The sequence below is a fragment of the Prenolepis imparis genome, unplaced genomic scaffold (genome assembly GCF_030444845.1).
Source record: "Prenolepis imparis isolate NDT839.2.m4 unplaced genomic scaffold, iyPreImpa1.0 SCAF_9, whole genome shotgun sequence".
NCBI lineage: Eukaryota > Metazoa > Arthropoda > Insecta > Hymenoptera > Formicidae > Prenolepis > Prenolepis imparis.
Genome location: NW_028141167.1, coordinates 15,980,459 through 15,994,356, shown reverse-complemented (window position 1 = coordinate 15,994,356; position 13,898 = coordinate 15,980,459). Strand labels below are relative to the sequence as shown.

At 41.1% G+C, this 13,898-nt stretch overlaps 2 protein-coding genes across 2 annotated transcripts; one reads left to right on the top strand and one right to left on the bottom strand.

Annotated features, from left to right (window-relative positions):
* Nucleotides 1-5,657: 5,657 nt before the first annotated feature.
* Nucleotides 5,658-6,269, bottom strand: LOC145941147 (uncharacterized). Its single transcript, XM_083047052.1, has one exon. It carries the CDS (start codon nucleotides 6,267-6,269, stop codon nucleotides 5,658-5,660), a length of 612 nt encoding a protein of 203 aa, XP_082903178.1.
* A 5,009-nt stretch (nucleotides 6,270-11,278) lies between these two features.
* LOC145941146 (uncharacterized) lies at nucleotides 11,279-12,391 on the top strand. Its single transcript, XM_083047051.1, has one exon. The coding sequence runs from the start codon at nucleotides 11,279-11,281 to the stop codon at nucleotides 12,389-12,391; it is 1,113 nt and encodes a 370-aa protein (XP_082903177.1).
* Nucleotides 12,392-13,898: the final 1,507 nt, after the last annotated feature.

Below are 13,898 nucleotides of genomic sequence, written 5' to 3'. Positions count from 1 at the left end.
TCATAAGTATATAATTGTTAATATAAAATAAAGAAACAGTATATTTTGCATATATGTCCGTATTCTAATGATTTAAATATGTTTTACATTATAGATACAGAATGAGGACATTGTAATCTTTTGAAATAGTACTAGAGTTGCTCAAAAAGTAATGCCCTACATTATTTTTTCAGAATATTTATTCAACAATTTCTACACAATATACATGGTAATCTCAATCAACTTCTATTGCTTTATGCCAGTACAATACATTATATGTATTTATTTCCCTTTACTGTACCAACTTTTGTCCTTTCCACGTAACCATGTTTTCACATTTGAATCACGCCCTCTTCATCTTCCAAACCGTATTTCGCGAAGTGCATTTAATTAAGTGGTTTAAAAAGTTAAATATTGGAAGCAATCGCTAAACTGTGTTAAACATATAATTTAAAGATCTTTGCGAAACAAGATTGGGAAGATGATGAGGGGATGATTAAAGCTGTGATGACATGATTACGTAGAAAAAACAAGAGTTGATACAATAAAGGCATACATATACTTGTATCGTGCTGGTATAAGGTTATAGAAGTTGATTGAGATTATATTAAAAAATAATATATATTTAAAAAGAAGAAATATCCATGTATGTTTAAAAACATTTCAAACCTGTTTAATAAATAGTTTCTGAAAAAAATGGCATTTTTTGAGCAACCCTAGTAAATCTAAATCATATACAAAAATGAATGATATCCCTATAAAAACTTACCTTTAAAAAAAAGGTAAAAAAAGGCGCCTAGTATGGGCACGCCAGTAGTGAAAAATTACCCATTGCAAACCCATGTGTAGAATCGTATGAAAAATCAGTCATTGCAAACCCATGTAGAATTGTAATATAAAAAATTACCTATTGCAAACCCATGTAGAATCATATGAAAAATTATCCATTGCAAACCCATGTAGATCGTACTACAAAAGTAATAATATAAAAAAAAATTGCGCGCCAAGTGAAAGTAGAAACTTTTGTACTAGTGGAAAATTTAAGTTGCAAACCCATGTAGAATAGTATAAAAATTAAAAAATTATTAAAATTAATACAAATAAAAAAAAATTAAAAAATTTTAATTTAAAAAACTAGGCACTGCTAAATTAAACAATATGCTAAAATTAATTTTGAAATTTAGCAGTGCCTAGTTTTTTAAATTAAAATTTTTAATTTTTTTTTATTTGTATTAATTTTAATAATTTTTTAATTTTTATACTATTCTACATGGGTTTGCAACTTAAATTTTTCACTGGTTCATTATACGACTCTATAGGTTTGCAACTTAAATTTTCCACTAGTACAAAAGTTTCTACTTTCACTTGGCGCGCAATTTTTTTAAAAAGATAAAATTAAATAAAGTGTTTGCGACATATATATTTTATTGCAATTGCTTTAAAGTAACCTTATTGATAATTGTTCCACAGAGAATCTTAGAAGACCATTTACAAATCAAAATGGTGATGACGAATGTACATTATAAAGAATAAATTTCTTTATCATTTTATATCCTATTACTTGGGCTACTTTGTTTTTATGCACAACGAAATCCAATATTTCATCATATATAATATCTCCCTCTCTGAAAATTATAAAAAAAGTTTTAAAAAATTTTTATTCATGTAAAAAATTTGCAGTTTTACGTAGTAAATATATACTTATATATATATATATATTGTGACGTTGCCGTCACGACGCGCGTCCCTCCAGCCGAAATCGCGGGGCAAGGGCCGAGCGGCCGCGCCGCGCGCGCGCGAGAGAGAGAGAGAGAGAGAGAGAGAGAGAGAGAGAGAGAGAGAGAGAGAGAGAGAGAGAGAGAGAGAGAGAGAGAGAGAGAGAGAGAGAGAGAGAGAGAGAGAGAGAGAGAGAGAGAGAGAGAGAGAGAGAGAGAGAGAGAGAGAGAGAGAGAGAGAGAGAGAGAGAGAGAGAGAGAGAGAGAGAGAGAGAGGAGAGAGAGAGAGAGAGAGAGAGAGAGAGAGAGAGAGAGAGAGAGAGAGAGAGAGAGAGAGAGAGAGAGAGAGAGAGAGAGAGAGAGAGAGAGGAGAGAGAGAGAGGAGAGAGAGAGAGAGAGAGAGAGAGAGAGAGAGAGAGAGAGAGAGAGAGAGAGAGAGAGAGAGAGAGAGAACGAGAGCCACCGATTTTCCCCGGAGAGACGTCTTGCGATATCGAAATTATATTTATTAACTCGCGTTTATGTTTATATTTTTTTTATACCGTTGTCGAGGACGAGAAATAACGACAGCCTTAGAGGGACACAAAAACGGTCGGAAGCAGCCGTATTTACCAAAATTGGCATGCGGCTGACTTAAGGGCACGGCCGTTACAGCGCGGAGCGCGCCGATCCTCGAAACCGGGCGAGGAAGTACCGCGAAAGGGCGAGGAAGTCCCCCCCGGATCAACGAGGGCGGATCTTGTCGAGCTGCAAATCAGCGGGGCTGAAAATTGATCCCCGCCAGCTCGCCGGATAGTACGAGGCCCAAGGACCGGCGAAGCCACCAAGAACACGGCGTAACTAACGCCGAAAACGATTATCGCGAATTATCGATAAGGGCGCTGTGGCCCTAAGTACGGCCATGCGTAAACCGCGCACAAATTCGACTGAACAACCTCCCCGCGGTGTACATCGTATAATGCGAATGCCGATAATATGTCAACTTTGAAGCTTCGTATCTTGGGAACGGCTTGCACAAAAGACCCACATAGGTAGTGTTTTGAAAACGTCTCGACAAGGATTACAAGAATATACAATAAAAAATAGGGGGTTCCATTTAAAAAAACATCGATGATTTTCACGTGACTTTCAAATGACTATTCAAGGTCAAACCAATGACATCATCTTATGTCCCCCTCGAAGTCAAAAAACTTTTGTATGAAACATTTTTCTCTACGATCTTTTCCTGCAAAGTTACGAGGGGTGATAGATTAAAATGGGACACCCTGTATATATATACACACACATACATATATACCGATATTTAGTGAAACTAATACAAGTACGTATAAAGATATGCATATATGTATCTCAGTTTTAAATTTCTAATTTGGAACGCCAATCGGCGTGGTCGGCATCCTTCTGGTGGTCCCGATGTGGTTTGGATATGATGGACTGTGTTGTGGGGTTCTCCTTTCTAATTCTGGTTGACTTGAGGATACTGGGGAAGGTGGTTAAAATACTGTGATAGTTGGTGCTCCCCGTTACTGCTTTGATTCCTCCTACTTCTGTCGTGCTTAGGTATTTTTGTGTAGATAGTCCTGTCTCCCCGTCGACTAACCGTCCTTTTCGCAAATCTGGTAGGTGAAAGTAGGACAGGAAGTCTGCTCCGATAATTGGTTGTGCTACGTCGGCTATTACGAACCGCCATAGGAACTGCCTTCTTAATCCGAAGTCTGGTTCCAACGTTATCTGTCCATAGGTGCGGATGATTGTGCCGTTTGCAGCGTATAATTGGTGTGTGTTAGGACGTAGTGGGCCTCTGACCATTCTGTGTGGATATATGTTTATCCACACAGAATGGTCAGATCCGGTGTCTATTAGGTATGACACTTTGGTCTTCCTGTCTGTTGTGATTAGGCGGCGAAGGGTTGGGTCTGGGTTGCTGGCCGCCATCAGTGACCGCTCTTCTCGTTTTCCTTCTTATGGCTGCATGGCTACTGGCACTTTCTTGCCTTTTCTCCAAAGCGTTGATGGTAGAAACATAGACTGCTATCCGCGATTACTCGTTTATTTGTTCGGCTTTTTGACCGTTCTCTCGCTGTACGGTTTCTGGACTGGTTTCGTACACGACTGCGCGCGGCCTGTGCCGTTAACTTTTCCACCTGTTGCGCTAATGAGTTTATTTGTTCTTCTAGTGAAGTGTTCGTTGGAGTAGAGGTAGCGGCTGCGACCGTGGTCCTGCTGGTCACCTCGATAATCCGATCTGCTTGCTCCGCCACGTCTTCTAATCTGTCTTCAGTTGCTAGGATGACTTGTACCTGTGTAGGTAATCTACTCATCCATAGGGTCCTTAATAATTGCTCAGGGATGTTGGCGTCAGCTAGGGTCCGCAGATGGCTCAAGAATTGGGAGAGCTTGCGGTCTCCCAATTCTTAATGCTCTAAAAGCTGACGAGTTCGTTGCTCTTGTGTAGCAGTTAACCGTTGAATTCTTGACTGCTTCGTATTTTCCTGCGGCCGGAGGTTGTATAACGATATCCATTTCTCGGGCATATCGCGTTTCTATGTGTGCGAGTACGTAACAGTACTTCGTGGCATCTTGAGTTATACCCCCAAGGGTGTATTGGCCCTCTAATTGAGCGAAAGTTCTGGCTCTTCCGGCCAAAAGGAGGGCGCCTTGACTGCCAATCGTGCTATACGCTCGTCTCCCTTTATCACGTCGGGGACACCAATTTGTAGAGTCTTACTCTATTATAGACTTAATCTAGGTGACGAGCGCTTAGGATGTGGATTGGCACAAGAGTCTATAAATAATCTATACGTGTTTATGTTGACTTCCTTTTCTGAGATTTCTTTTCGACATTTATTTAGTTCTTTAAGTTTTCCTTATTACATAAATAATTATTATTGTAGCAACATTTAGGTTTCTTTCGTCGGCCACCCTTCCTCTTAGTCTGTGTGGCCACGTCTCGGTACGTCTTGACCGGAGATCTTTTCAGCGGAGCGATATGCGGAGGTACTCTCCAAGGAATTATCCGCGGGGGAGTATCCGGTCCCGAATGTTGCGGATTGACTCCAAGGAGTTTGTTCAGTGGACTAGCCTGCGTCTCGAGGTATAGGTCGTCGTCGGAGACCTGGTTAGGTTTATTCCTGGTTCCAAGGGGCTGCGAGAGTCCTTTTTTTCGTGGGTCTCGTGAGGTATCCCAGTATTTGGGCGTATAGCTGCTGGAAAGTCGTTTAACTGGCTGCTCTAGCGGATTTACGCCAGGGATTAGATCAAAGGTCTGCTCCGGCGTATTGACGCCAGGGAGTTGACACGTGATTTGTTCCGGCGGACTGACGCCAGAAAATCGCTTCAGCGGTTTACCGCGAGCCCGAGAATTATAGGAATTGTAGGAATCCTTAGAAGGACCCGAGGTGTTCGCGTCAGAACTCCGAGTCGAACTGCTGCTCAGAGTTGCCAATTTCAGGTCGCGCAACACGCCAAATCGTAGGAGTGGGGGTAGAGTGGGGGTGTTTTATGGCGTTTTAGCGCAGCGGCTCACACGTACGCTGCACCCCCCACTCTTCGTTGCGCGCCCTGAAATTGGCATCACTGCTGCTACTCCGTCGCCTCCGCTTCGCCAATTTATACAGCGGTATGGGGCGTGTCTTCCGCCGAATAGTGGCGTCCTCTTCTTTACGCCTCTGCGAGGGCGTATGTGGGAGAAGAGTCCCTTCAAAAGTTTTCTTCTGGTCCCTAGCGACTGGCGCCATGAACGAGAGAAAAAGATTCCGACTCACCGCAGGGGGTCTCCTTATATACCCGCGTAGGAGGATCTCGCTTACTGGTTTCACTTCCGCGCTGCGCCGCCTGGCGGCGGCGCCCGTTACTGTGCGTCCGAGCGGCGCGCTCCCGGGCATATTGCGCCGCGAGTTGTGTGTTCGCGGGAAAGACATAAAGTGGCGCATTTTTGCCGCCACATCACCCTCTTCGCAGTATTTATGTCGGTTGAAAACGTATTGTTCTATGCGATGTTCTTCCGCTTCTTGTTTTTATTTCTGTGGGTGCCGGAATGATTTGCCTTTCTAGTTGTTTGGCCTTTGTTGGTTCCATGGAGGCGTTACCTTCATTAAGTATGTATGCTGGCTTGATCCTGTCCATTGATACTTTGATCTCCTTGCCGTTTCTTAGTATCGTAATTACTTTTTCCTCTTTTTTTACTACTTTGTACGGTCTTTCATATGGTAGTTGTAAGGCTCCACCCTTTAACTCCTTTCTTAGAAAGACATGAGATGCAGTCTTTATATTTTGGAAGACGAAGGTTGCTGTTTGCCGATGCTTTTTAATTTGCGGTTTCAGGCTTTGTAGGTTTTTTCTTAACTCCTCCAGCATGTCCCCTCGATTTTCTATTTGTTCCGGGTTTTCTTGTTGTAAGAATTGCTCGGGCAGCTTAATCGGTTCGCCGTATACTAGTTCCGCCGCGGTTGCTTGTAGGTCCTCTTTCCAGGCTAACCTGATCCCCATCAGCACTACTGGTAGGATCTCTACCCAGTTTTCGATTTGGTAGCATTTAATGGCAGTTTTCAGTTGCCTGTGGAATCGTTCCACCATGTCATTCGCTGCTGGATGGTATGCTGTTGTTCTTAAATGTTTTGATCCGGTCAGTTGTGTTTGAATAGATCGGCTTCAAACTGCCGGTCTTGATCCGTGGTGATGCGTGCTGGAACTCCAAATCTTGCTATTCAAGTGGCAAAGATGTTAGTTGCTACTGTGTCTGCTGTTATGTCCGGTAATGGGATTGTTTCCGGTCATCTTGTGAAGCGATCTATCATCGTTAGGCAATATTTGTTACCTTTTGAGCTTGGTAAAGGCCTCACAATGTCGATATGTATATGCTCGAATCTGTGTGTAGGTGTCTGGAATACCCCTGTTGGCGTTTTGTTGTGTCTTGTTATCTTTGCTTGCTGGCACTGTATGCAAGTCTGTGCCCATTGTCGACAATCCTTTTGTATTCCGGGCCACACGTATCTTTTTGTGATCAACTTGACTGTAGCCTTAATTCTTGGGTGTGATAAACCATGCAAAGACTGGGAGATTGTCTTGCGATATGGTTTTGTCACGAATGGTTGTGGGATTGGAGCTTCCGTATCGCAATACAATGTTACGTTTGTACCAGGTATTGGTACTTCCTCCAATTTTAATGACGAGTCGGATTGCCGTAGTTGCTGCAGCTCCTCGTCTTCCTTTTGGGATTTTGCCAGCTCTTTGAAATCCACTGCTCCCTGTATGCTCTTCACTCTTGATAGGGTATCTGCCACTACGTTGTCCTTTCCGGATATGTGCTGGATATCTGTAGTGAACTGCCCGATTAACTCTAGATGTCGTGTTTGGCGAGGGGAACTGCGGAGTGGATCTTGTCTGAGGGCGTATACCAAGGGTTTGTGGTCGGTGTATATCGTAAACTTCCGGCCTTCCAGCAGGTGCCTGTAATAATTGACTATCGTGTATATAGCTAGGAGTTCCCTGTCATAAGGACTGTATTTTCTTTGTGTGGGACTCAGCTTCTCGCTCATGAAAGCCAGCGGCTGCCAGTCTTTTCCACTCTTCTGCTGTACTACCGCTCCTATTGCGGTATCAGAGGCGTCTGTTGTAACGGCGAGCTCCCCTAGTGGGTCGGGGTGAGCCAATAGCGCGGCTCTTGAAAGGCTATTTTTGGCCTTTATGAAGGCTTTGTCCAACTCCGTTGTCCAGTTGATTGATACCTTCTCTCTCGTTTTTGGTCCTGCAAGAGTATCATTCAGTTTGGCCTGGTTTTCTGCTGCTCCGGCGATGAATCTGCTATAGAAATTTAGCACCCCCAAGAACTGGCGCATCTGTTTCACCGTTGTTGGTTTTGGGAAGTTTTGAATAGCTTGGACTTTTTTTGGTAGAGGTTTCGTCCCTTCTGTCGTTACCAGGTATCCTAAAAACCTAACCTGCGGTTTCCCGAAGACACATTTTGCCGGATTTATTATCAGCCCGTATTCGCTTAATCGTTGAAATAGTTTTTGTAAGTGCACTTCATGCTCTTCTTCGGTTTTTGACGCTACTAGAGTAGATATACTAGGCGGGTTCTAACTCAGGGGCAATGAGGGGGGTGAGGGGCGAGGGGTACCCATGGCGCGGGAGAATGACGTCACGCGGGGAGGGGGAATGACGTCACGCGGGGAGGGGGAGGCGTCCGCGAGGTTAGGGTCCACGAGGGGTCCGCGGGGAGGGGGAAGCGTCCGCGATTTTGGTGCCTGGTCCGCGAGGGGTCCGCGGGAGGGGGAAGCGTCCGCGAATTAGGTGACAGGTCCGCGAGGGGTCCGCGGGGAGGGGGAGGCGTCCGCGAAAGACCGCATGAAGCTTTGTAGGTGAGGGGTCTGCGGGGGGAGGGGAATCCGCGAAAGACCGCATGAAACTTTTTGGGTAAGGGGTCCGCGGGGAGAGAGGAACGCGAAGGAGAGCGCGAGGCGAACGTGAGAGAGAGATGTCGCGAGAGAGACGTTCGCGAAAGAGAGATAGCTGTAGCGAGATGATGCGGCGATGGAGAGCGCGAGGTGTTGCAGCGAGGCGTATATGCAAGAGCGAGAGAGATAGCGCGAGATGACGAGAGGTAGCGAGATGACGCGAAGGAGAGCGCGAGAGCTGATGCAGCGAAGGAGAGCGCGAGGCGCACGCGAGAGAGATGACGCAAGCGAGGCGTATATGCAAGAGCGAGAGAGAGATGTTGCGAGATGATGCGGCGATGGAGAGCGCGAGAGCTGATGCAGCGAAGGAGAGCGCGAGAGGCGGACGCGAGAGAGACTTTTTTAATAATATTTATAGTAATTTTAATTAATAAGATTTTAATAGGAGGAAAGGAGAGAGGACCTATTCTAAAATAAAATATATTTTTAATATTTAAAATAATTTTTATTTATAACTGTGTGTGTATGTGTGTATTTTACAAAATGTTTGTGTGTGTGTGTAAATTTAAAAAATTTAAAATATATAATATAAAATAAAATGTAATATAAAATATATAATCAAAAATAAAAGTATATAAAATATAAAATATAAAATATGAACTTTAAGTGGCTGGATAATGGTTGGGCGGCCGAATGCGAGATGCTGCGAGAAGCGGCGGCGACTGCTGGGAGGGGACTCCTGCATAACAGAAAATGTTATTAAGAATTTATAATTAATAGATAATTTGATTTATATTTAATTTAATTTATATTTAATTTAATTTATAACTTACATGATAATCTCAGCCTTTTGACGTCAGATTTATTGGACGCGTAAATATTAGTTCACCCAATGGAACATCTTCCAAAAAATGCCATGATGAAGCTTGCGCTTTTTTGGAGGACAATATAGGGGATATGTCATAAAACACGCATGCTTGCAAGAACAGGCATTCAATGTTTCCTTTTCATGATCTCGTAAAAACTGATGCAACGATTTTGCATTAGGACTTCGTTGACCAATTTCACGATTTTTTAACAACTTCACTACCGAAGTTACTGGCTCAACTTTATATCTTAATACCTTTTCACGCTCCATTTCAACGTCTGATATATCATCAACGTCTGATATATCATCAATCACTATCATCTAATCATCATTCACCACATCATCATCATCCACTACATCTTCTCTATCCATCACAACTTCTCTACCCATTTTACATTCAAGACTATCAGAAACTTTATGATGGGACACATATTATAATGTTGCTCCCCTCTTGATTTTAATTCTACATCTCTCTTGTTCTAACTGGAGTATCATGTCTCAGCTAGCTCATCACTTTTTAAATCTCCAGAGAACGAAGAAATAGTTTTGTTAGCTATATCTTATTGGGAAAGAAATAATTAAACATAGATTAACAATAAAAAATATTTTATTTGTTACAAACATCGTGAAGAATATCATTTACAACACATGTTAATATTTCACAATCTATGAGTGATTCACTATCGTACGCATCACTTTCGCGTATCACTTTTACAGCATCACATACATTAGTAATATTATTGCGTTGTAAAATAGTTGCAAATTGTTTAAATTTTTCATTCACAAGATGAGTATTTTCACATAGCCAGAAATACACATGATCTATACATTTTTCAAACTCAAATAAATGTAATAGAGTCGATGACTTCATATATAAAAAATTATTGGATAATGTTAATTTTACAATTTTTGAATCCGATATTTAACAATTTCTATTGTTAGATCTCGAATCCGTAATGGAGTTTGAGATGATTGTAAAAATCGTTCAATGTCCGCACGTTTCCGCATTAGTGATATCCATGTTTCAATAGGCAATATTATGTGGTTGCCTCGATTATCACCAAGAGCTTTCCACATATGATACAGCTCCAACGCTGATTCCTATTTCCAAATATTTATAGGATGTTGCGGTTAGAGCATATCTTCGCCCAAGTATACGAGTCGCACGCTGAATGCTATAAAAATAATTAGAACAATATTTCAAAAATTATTTAAAAATCATTATTTAAAAATCTTTATTTTGACAAAAAAAGAATCGAAACTTACTTGTCACTTGTATTCTTAGACATTTCTTGTATTGGAACGTAATAATTCATGCTGGCGGAGTACATTTTTAAAAGAACCTTTCACATAAGTGATTGATACAATACTAAATCATTATTACAAGTTTTTATTGATACAAAGCAATGGGGTGGGGATTATTGCTGACACAAAATTATTTTTAACCAATCATCAAAGCGCCGATGCACGGCTGCTATGACATCATCCTCAATGAAATATTAAATGTAAAATAATGCAACATATCCAAAATTTCAAGCGTCAATGTACGACTGCTATGACATCATCCTCAATGAAATATTAAATGTAAAATAATGCAACATATTCAAAATTTCAAGCGTCAATGTACGACTGCTATGACATCATCCTCAATGAAATATTAAATGTAAAATAATGCAACATATTCAAAATTTCAAGCGCCGATGCACGGCTGCTATGACATCATCCTCAATGAAATATTAAATGTAAAATAATGCAACATATCCAAAATTTCAAGCGTCAATGTACGACTGCTATGACATCATCCTCAATGAAATATTAAATGTAAAATAATGCAACATATTCAAAATTTCAAGCGTCAATGTACGGCTGCTATGATATCATCCCCAGGTGTTCAAAACGTACGTAACAAAATCACGAGAAAATGCAACATAATTAAAATTTTCGAGCGCCAATGTACGGCAGCTCTCATCTTGAGATGAATCTCGCGAAATGTACAAAAATGTATCAATTTCAAGCGCCAATGTACGGCTGCTATGATATCATCCCCAGGTGTTCAAAACGTATGTAACAAAATCACAAGAAAATGCAACATAATTAAAATTTTCGAGCGCCAATGTACGGCCGCTCTCATCTTGAGATGAATCTCGCGAAATGTGCAAAAAATGTATCAATTTCAAGGTCGATACATCATTCGTACGTAACAAAATCACAAAGTGCAACATACTCGAGTGCCAATGATCTCTACGATTAAATAAAAAGGATGGTAAAGAGACATACTATGTTAGTATCATTGTCAGAGGTTCAGCAAGAGCATCTCAAAAATGGCACAATTGGAAGCAAGTTTGATGGAGCAATCAGCAAGGGTGAATTCGGTGGAGGAATACATTGTGTGGGAGCAGCAATGTGACGAATACATCGAAGCGCTGGAAGAACAAAGTCGAATAAAACGTCCACGATTACCGATCGGAGTTCGACAATCGCTTGTCTCCCAAATCGCACGTCTCGAAGGGTTGAAGAATTCGGTACGCAGACGTTTTGTACAAGCAGGTGCCGGAAGCAGTTCGCGAGACATCGGACTCATATGGCGAGAGATTGATACGGCGTTCGAGAGCCGCATCTTGACTGGTGCGGTGATAAACAGCAACCACATCGAACCTCGTCAATTTCTAGAGGATGCCAAAGACATTGTGATCGAACACGTGCAAAAAGTGTTGCAAAAACACACTAGTGTAAAAGTGAACACTATATTTAATGGTGAGTTTGTGTCAGGCGATAAGCGCGCTAATAAAAGTGTCAACACTAAAAACTTTGAAATCTTTCGCACCTCCGATTTACATGATTGGTACAAACGCCGCGTTATCGAGCCCACACTAGCATCGCTAGAAGAATTTCAAGAACGTGATAGTGGTTGGGCATTATCGCGAATAAACAATTTAACTGTAAATATAAACAAGTATAATCCAATGCGTGCGGGATGTCACATTAAATTACCGCGAGAAATAATGATGAAGAGAGCAGTGATTAACGTGAAATCAAAAGACACTGCATGTTTTGCGTGTGCGGTGGTCGCAGCTCTATTTCCCGCAGAAAGAAATGTGGAACGGGAATCTTCATATCCACATTATACGACAGTACTCAATCTCCAAGACATTGAGTTTCCAGTGACTGTGAATCAAATCAAAAAGTTTGAACTATCAAACAACATTTCGATAAATGTGTACAGCATTGAAGAAAAGAACATTGTCTCGATACGTCTCAGTGAGCAGAAGAAAGACAGACACGTCAACTTGCTGTACGTGGAAGACAGCAACAACATTGGACATTTCGCATGGATCAAGAATCTCTCCCGGCTCGTGAGCTCACAACTGAGCAAAGACAAATGTAGAAAATATATCTGCGATCGGTATGTATATTTATTGCAAATTATATATTAAATAATCATAAAATAATTATAAAGTGTTTATAATTGCTATTATCAATTACAGATGCTTGCATTATTTCGGGTCTGAAGACAAACGGCAATCACATATGGTAGACTGCGGAGAGATGAATGACTGCGCTATCCGATTACCGAGCGATAAGGACAAGTGGCTCGCGTTCAACAACTTTAATCGCAAAGAGCGACTTCCTTTTGTCGTATACGCAGACCTCGAATGTGTGCTGACAAAGACGAATAAGAAGGAAGAAGAAAAGAATTTATACCAACATCACCAAGTATTTAGTATAGCATATTATGTACATTGCTCATATGACGATTCGTTATCCGAGTATTATTCTCGCCGTAGTGTAGATTGCATTTCGTGGTTTTCCGAACAACTTAAAAATTTAGCGATACGCGTAAAGAATATTTTTCCAACTAACGTCCCCATGGTAAATTTAACATCTGACGAGTGGGAAAAATTTCATAGCGCGACGTATTGTCATATATGCGAAAAACCGTTTGCAGAAGATGATACACGCGTACGCGATCATTGCCATCTGACCGGGCGGTACAGAGGTCCAGCACACTCAAATTGCAACTTAAATTATAAAAACTCTTTTTGTATTCCAATAGTATTTCATAATTTATCCGGTTACGACTCACATTTCATAATTAAGGAAATAGCTACAGCGTTCGAAGGGGGAATCGAATTACTTCCAATAACTAAAGAAAAATATATATCATTTACAAAAAATGTTCAAATTGCAGAAGACAAATCCAGAAATATTAAATTACGTTTTATCGATTCATATAAATTTCTCAATACTAGTCTCGACAAATTGACATCATTTCTAAGTAAAGATAAACTCAAAAATTTAAAATCAAAATTTCAAAATTTATCCACCGAAAATTTCAATTTATTAACACGGAAAGGTGTCTTTCCATACGAATACATCAACTGTTTTGAAAGGTTGCATGATACGTGTCTACCACCGCGTGAATCATTCTACAGTTCCTTGACCGGTGACACAGTATCCGAGAACGATTACGCGCACGCCGAAACCGTATGGGAGCGGTTCTCCATTCGAACGCTGGGCGATTATAGCGATCTGTATTTAAAAACTGACGTCTTGTTATTAGCCGACATTTTTGAAAATTTCCGGAATAAATGTATCGAGAGTTATGGGCTCGACCCCGCGTATTACTATACTCTCCCCGGGTATACGTGGGATGCCATGTTAAAACATACAAATATTACGTTCGAATTGCTTACCGATATCGACATGGTTATGTTTATAGAACGGGGTATACGCGGCGGTCTAAGTCAATGTTCAAACAGATATGCACACGCTAATAACAAGTACATGTAGTCCTACGATTCATCGAAACCATCTTCGTATCTAATGTATTTCGATGTAAATAATTTGTATGGATGGGCAATGTGTCAACCGTTGCCATATGCAGATTTTCGATGGGTCGATGACATGTCTAGTTTCAATTTATCATCTATCGCGCTCGAT

Bases quoted from the DNA above. Each gene is read 5' to 3' on its own strand.
- LOC145941147 (XM_083047052.1), bottom strand. From the start codon at position 6,269: ATGGTGGAACGATTCCACAGGCAACTGAAAACTGCCATTAAATGCTAC.
- LOC145941146 (XM_083047051.1), top strand. From the start codon at position 11,279: ATGGCACAATTGGAAGCAAGTTTGATGGAGCAATCAGCAAGGGTGAAT.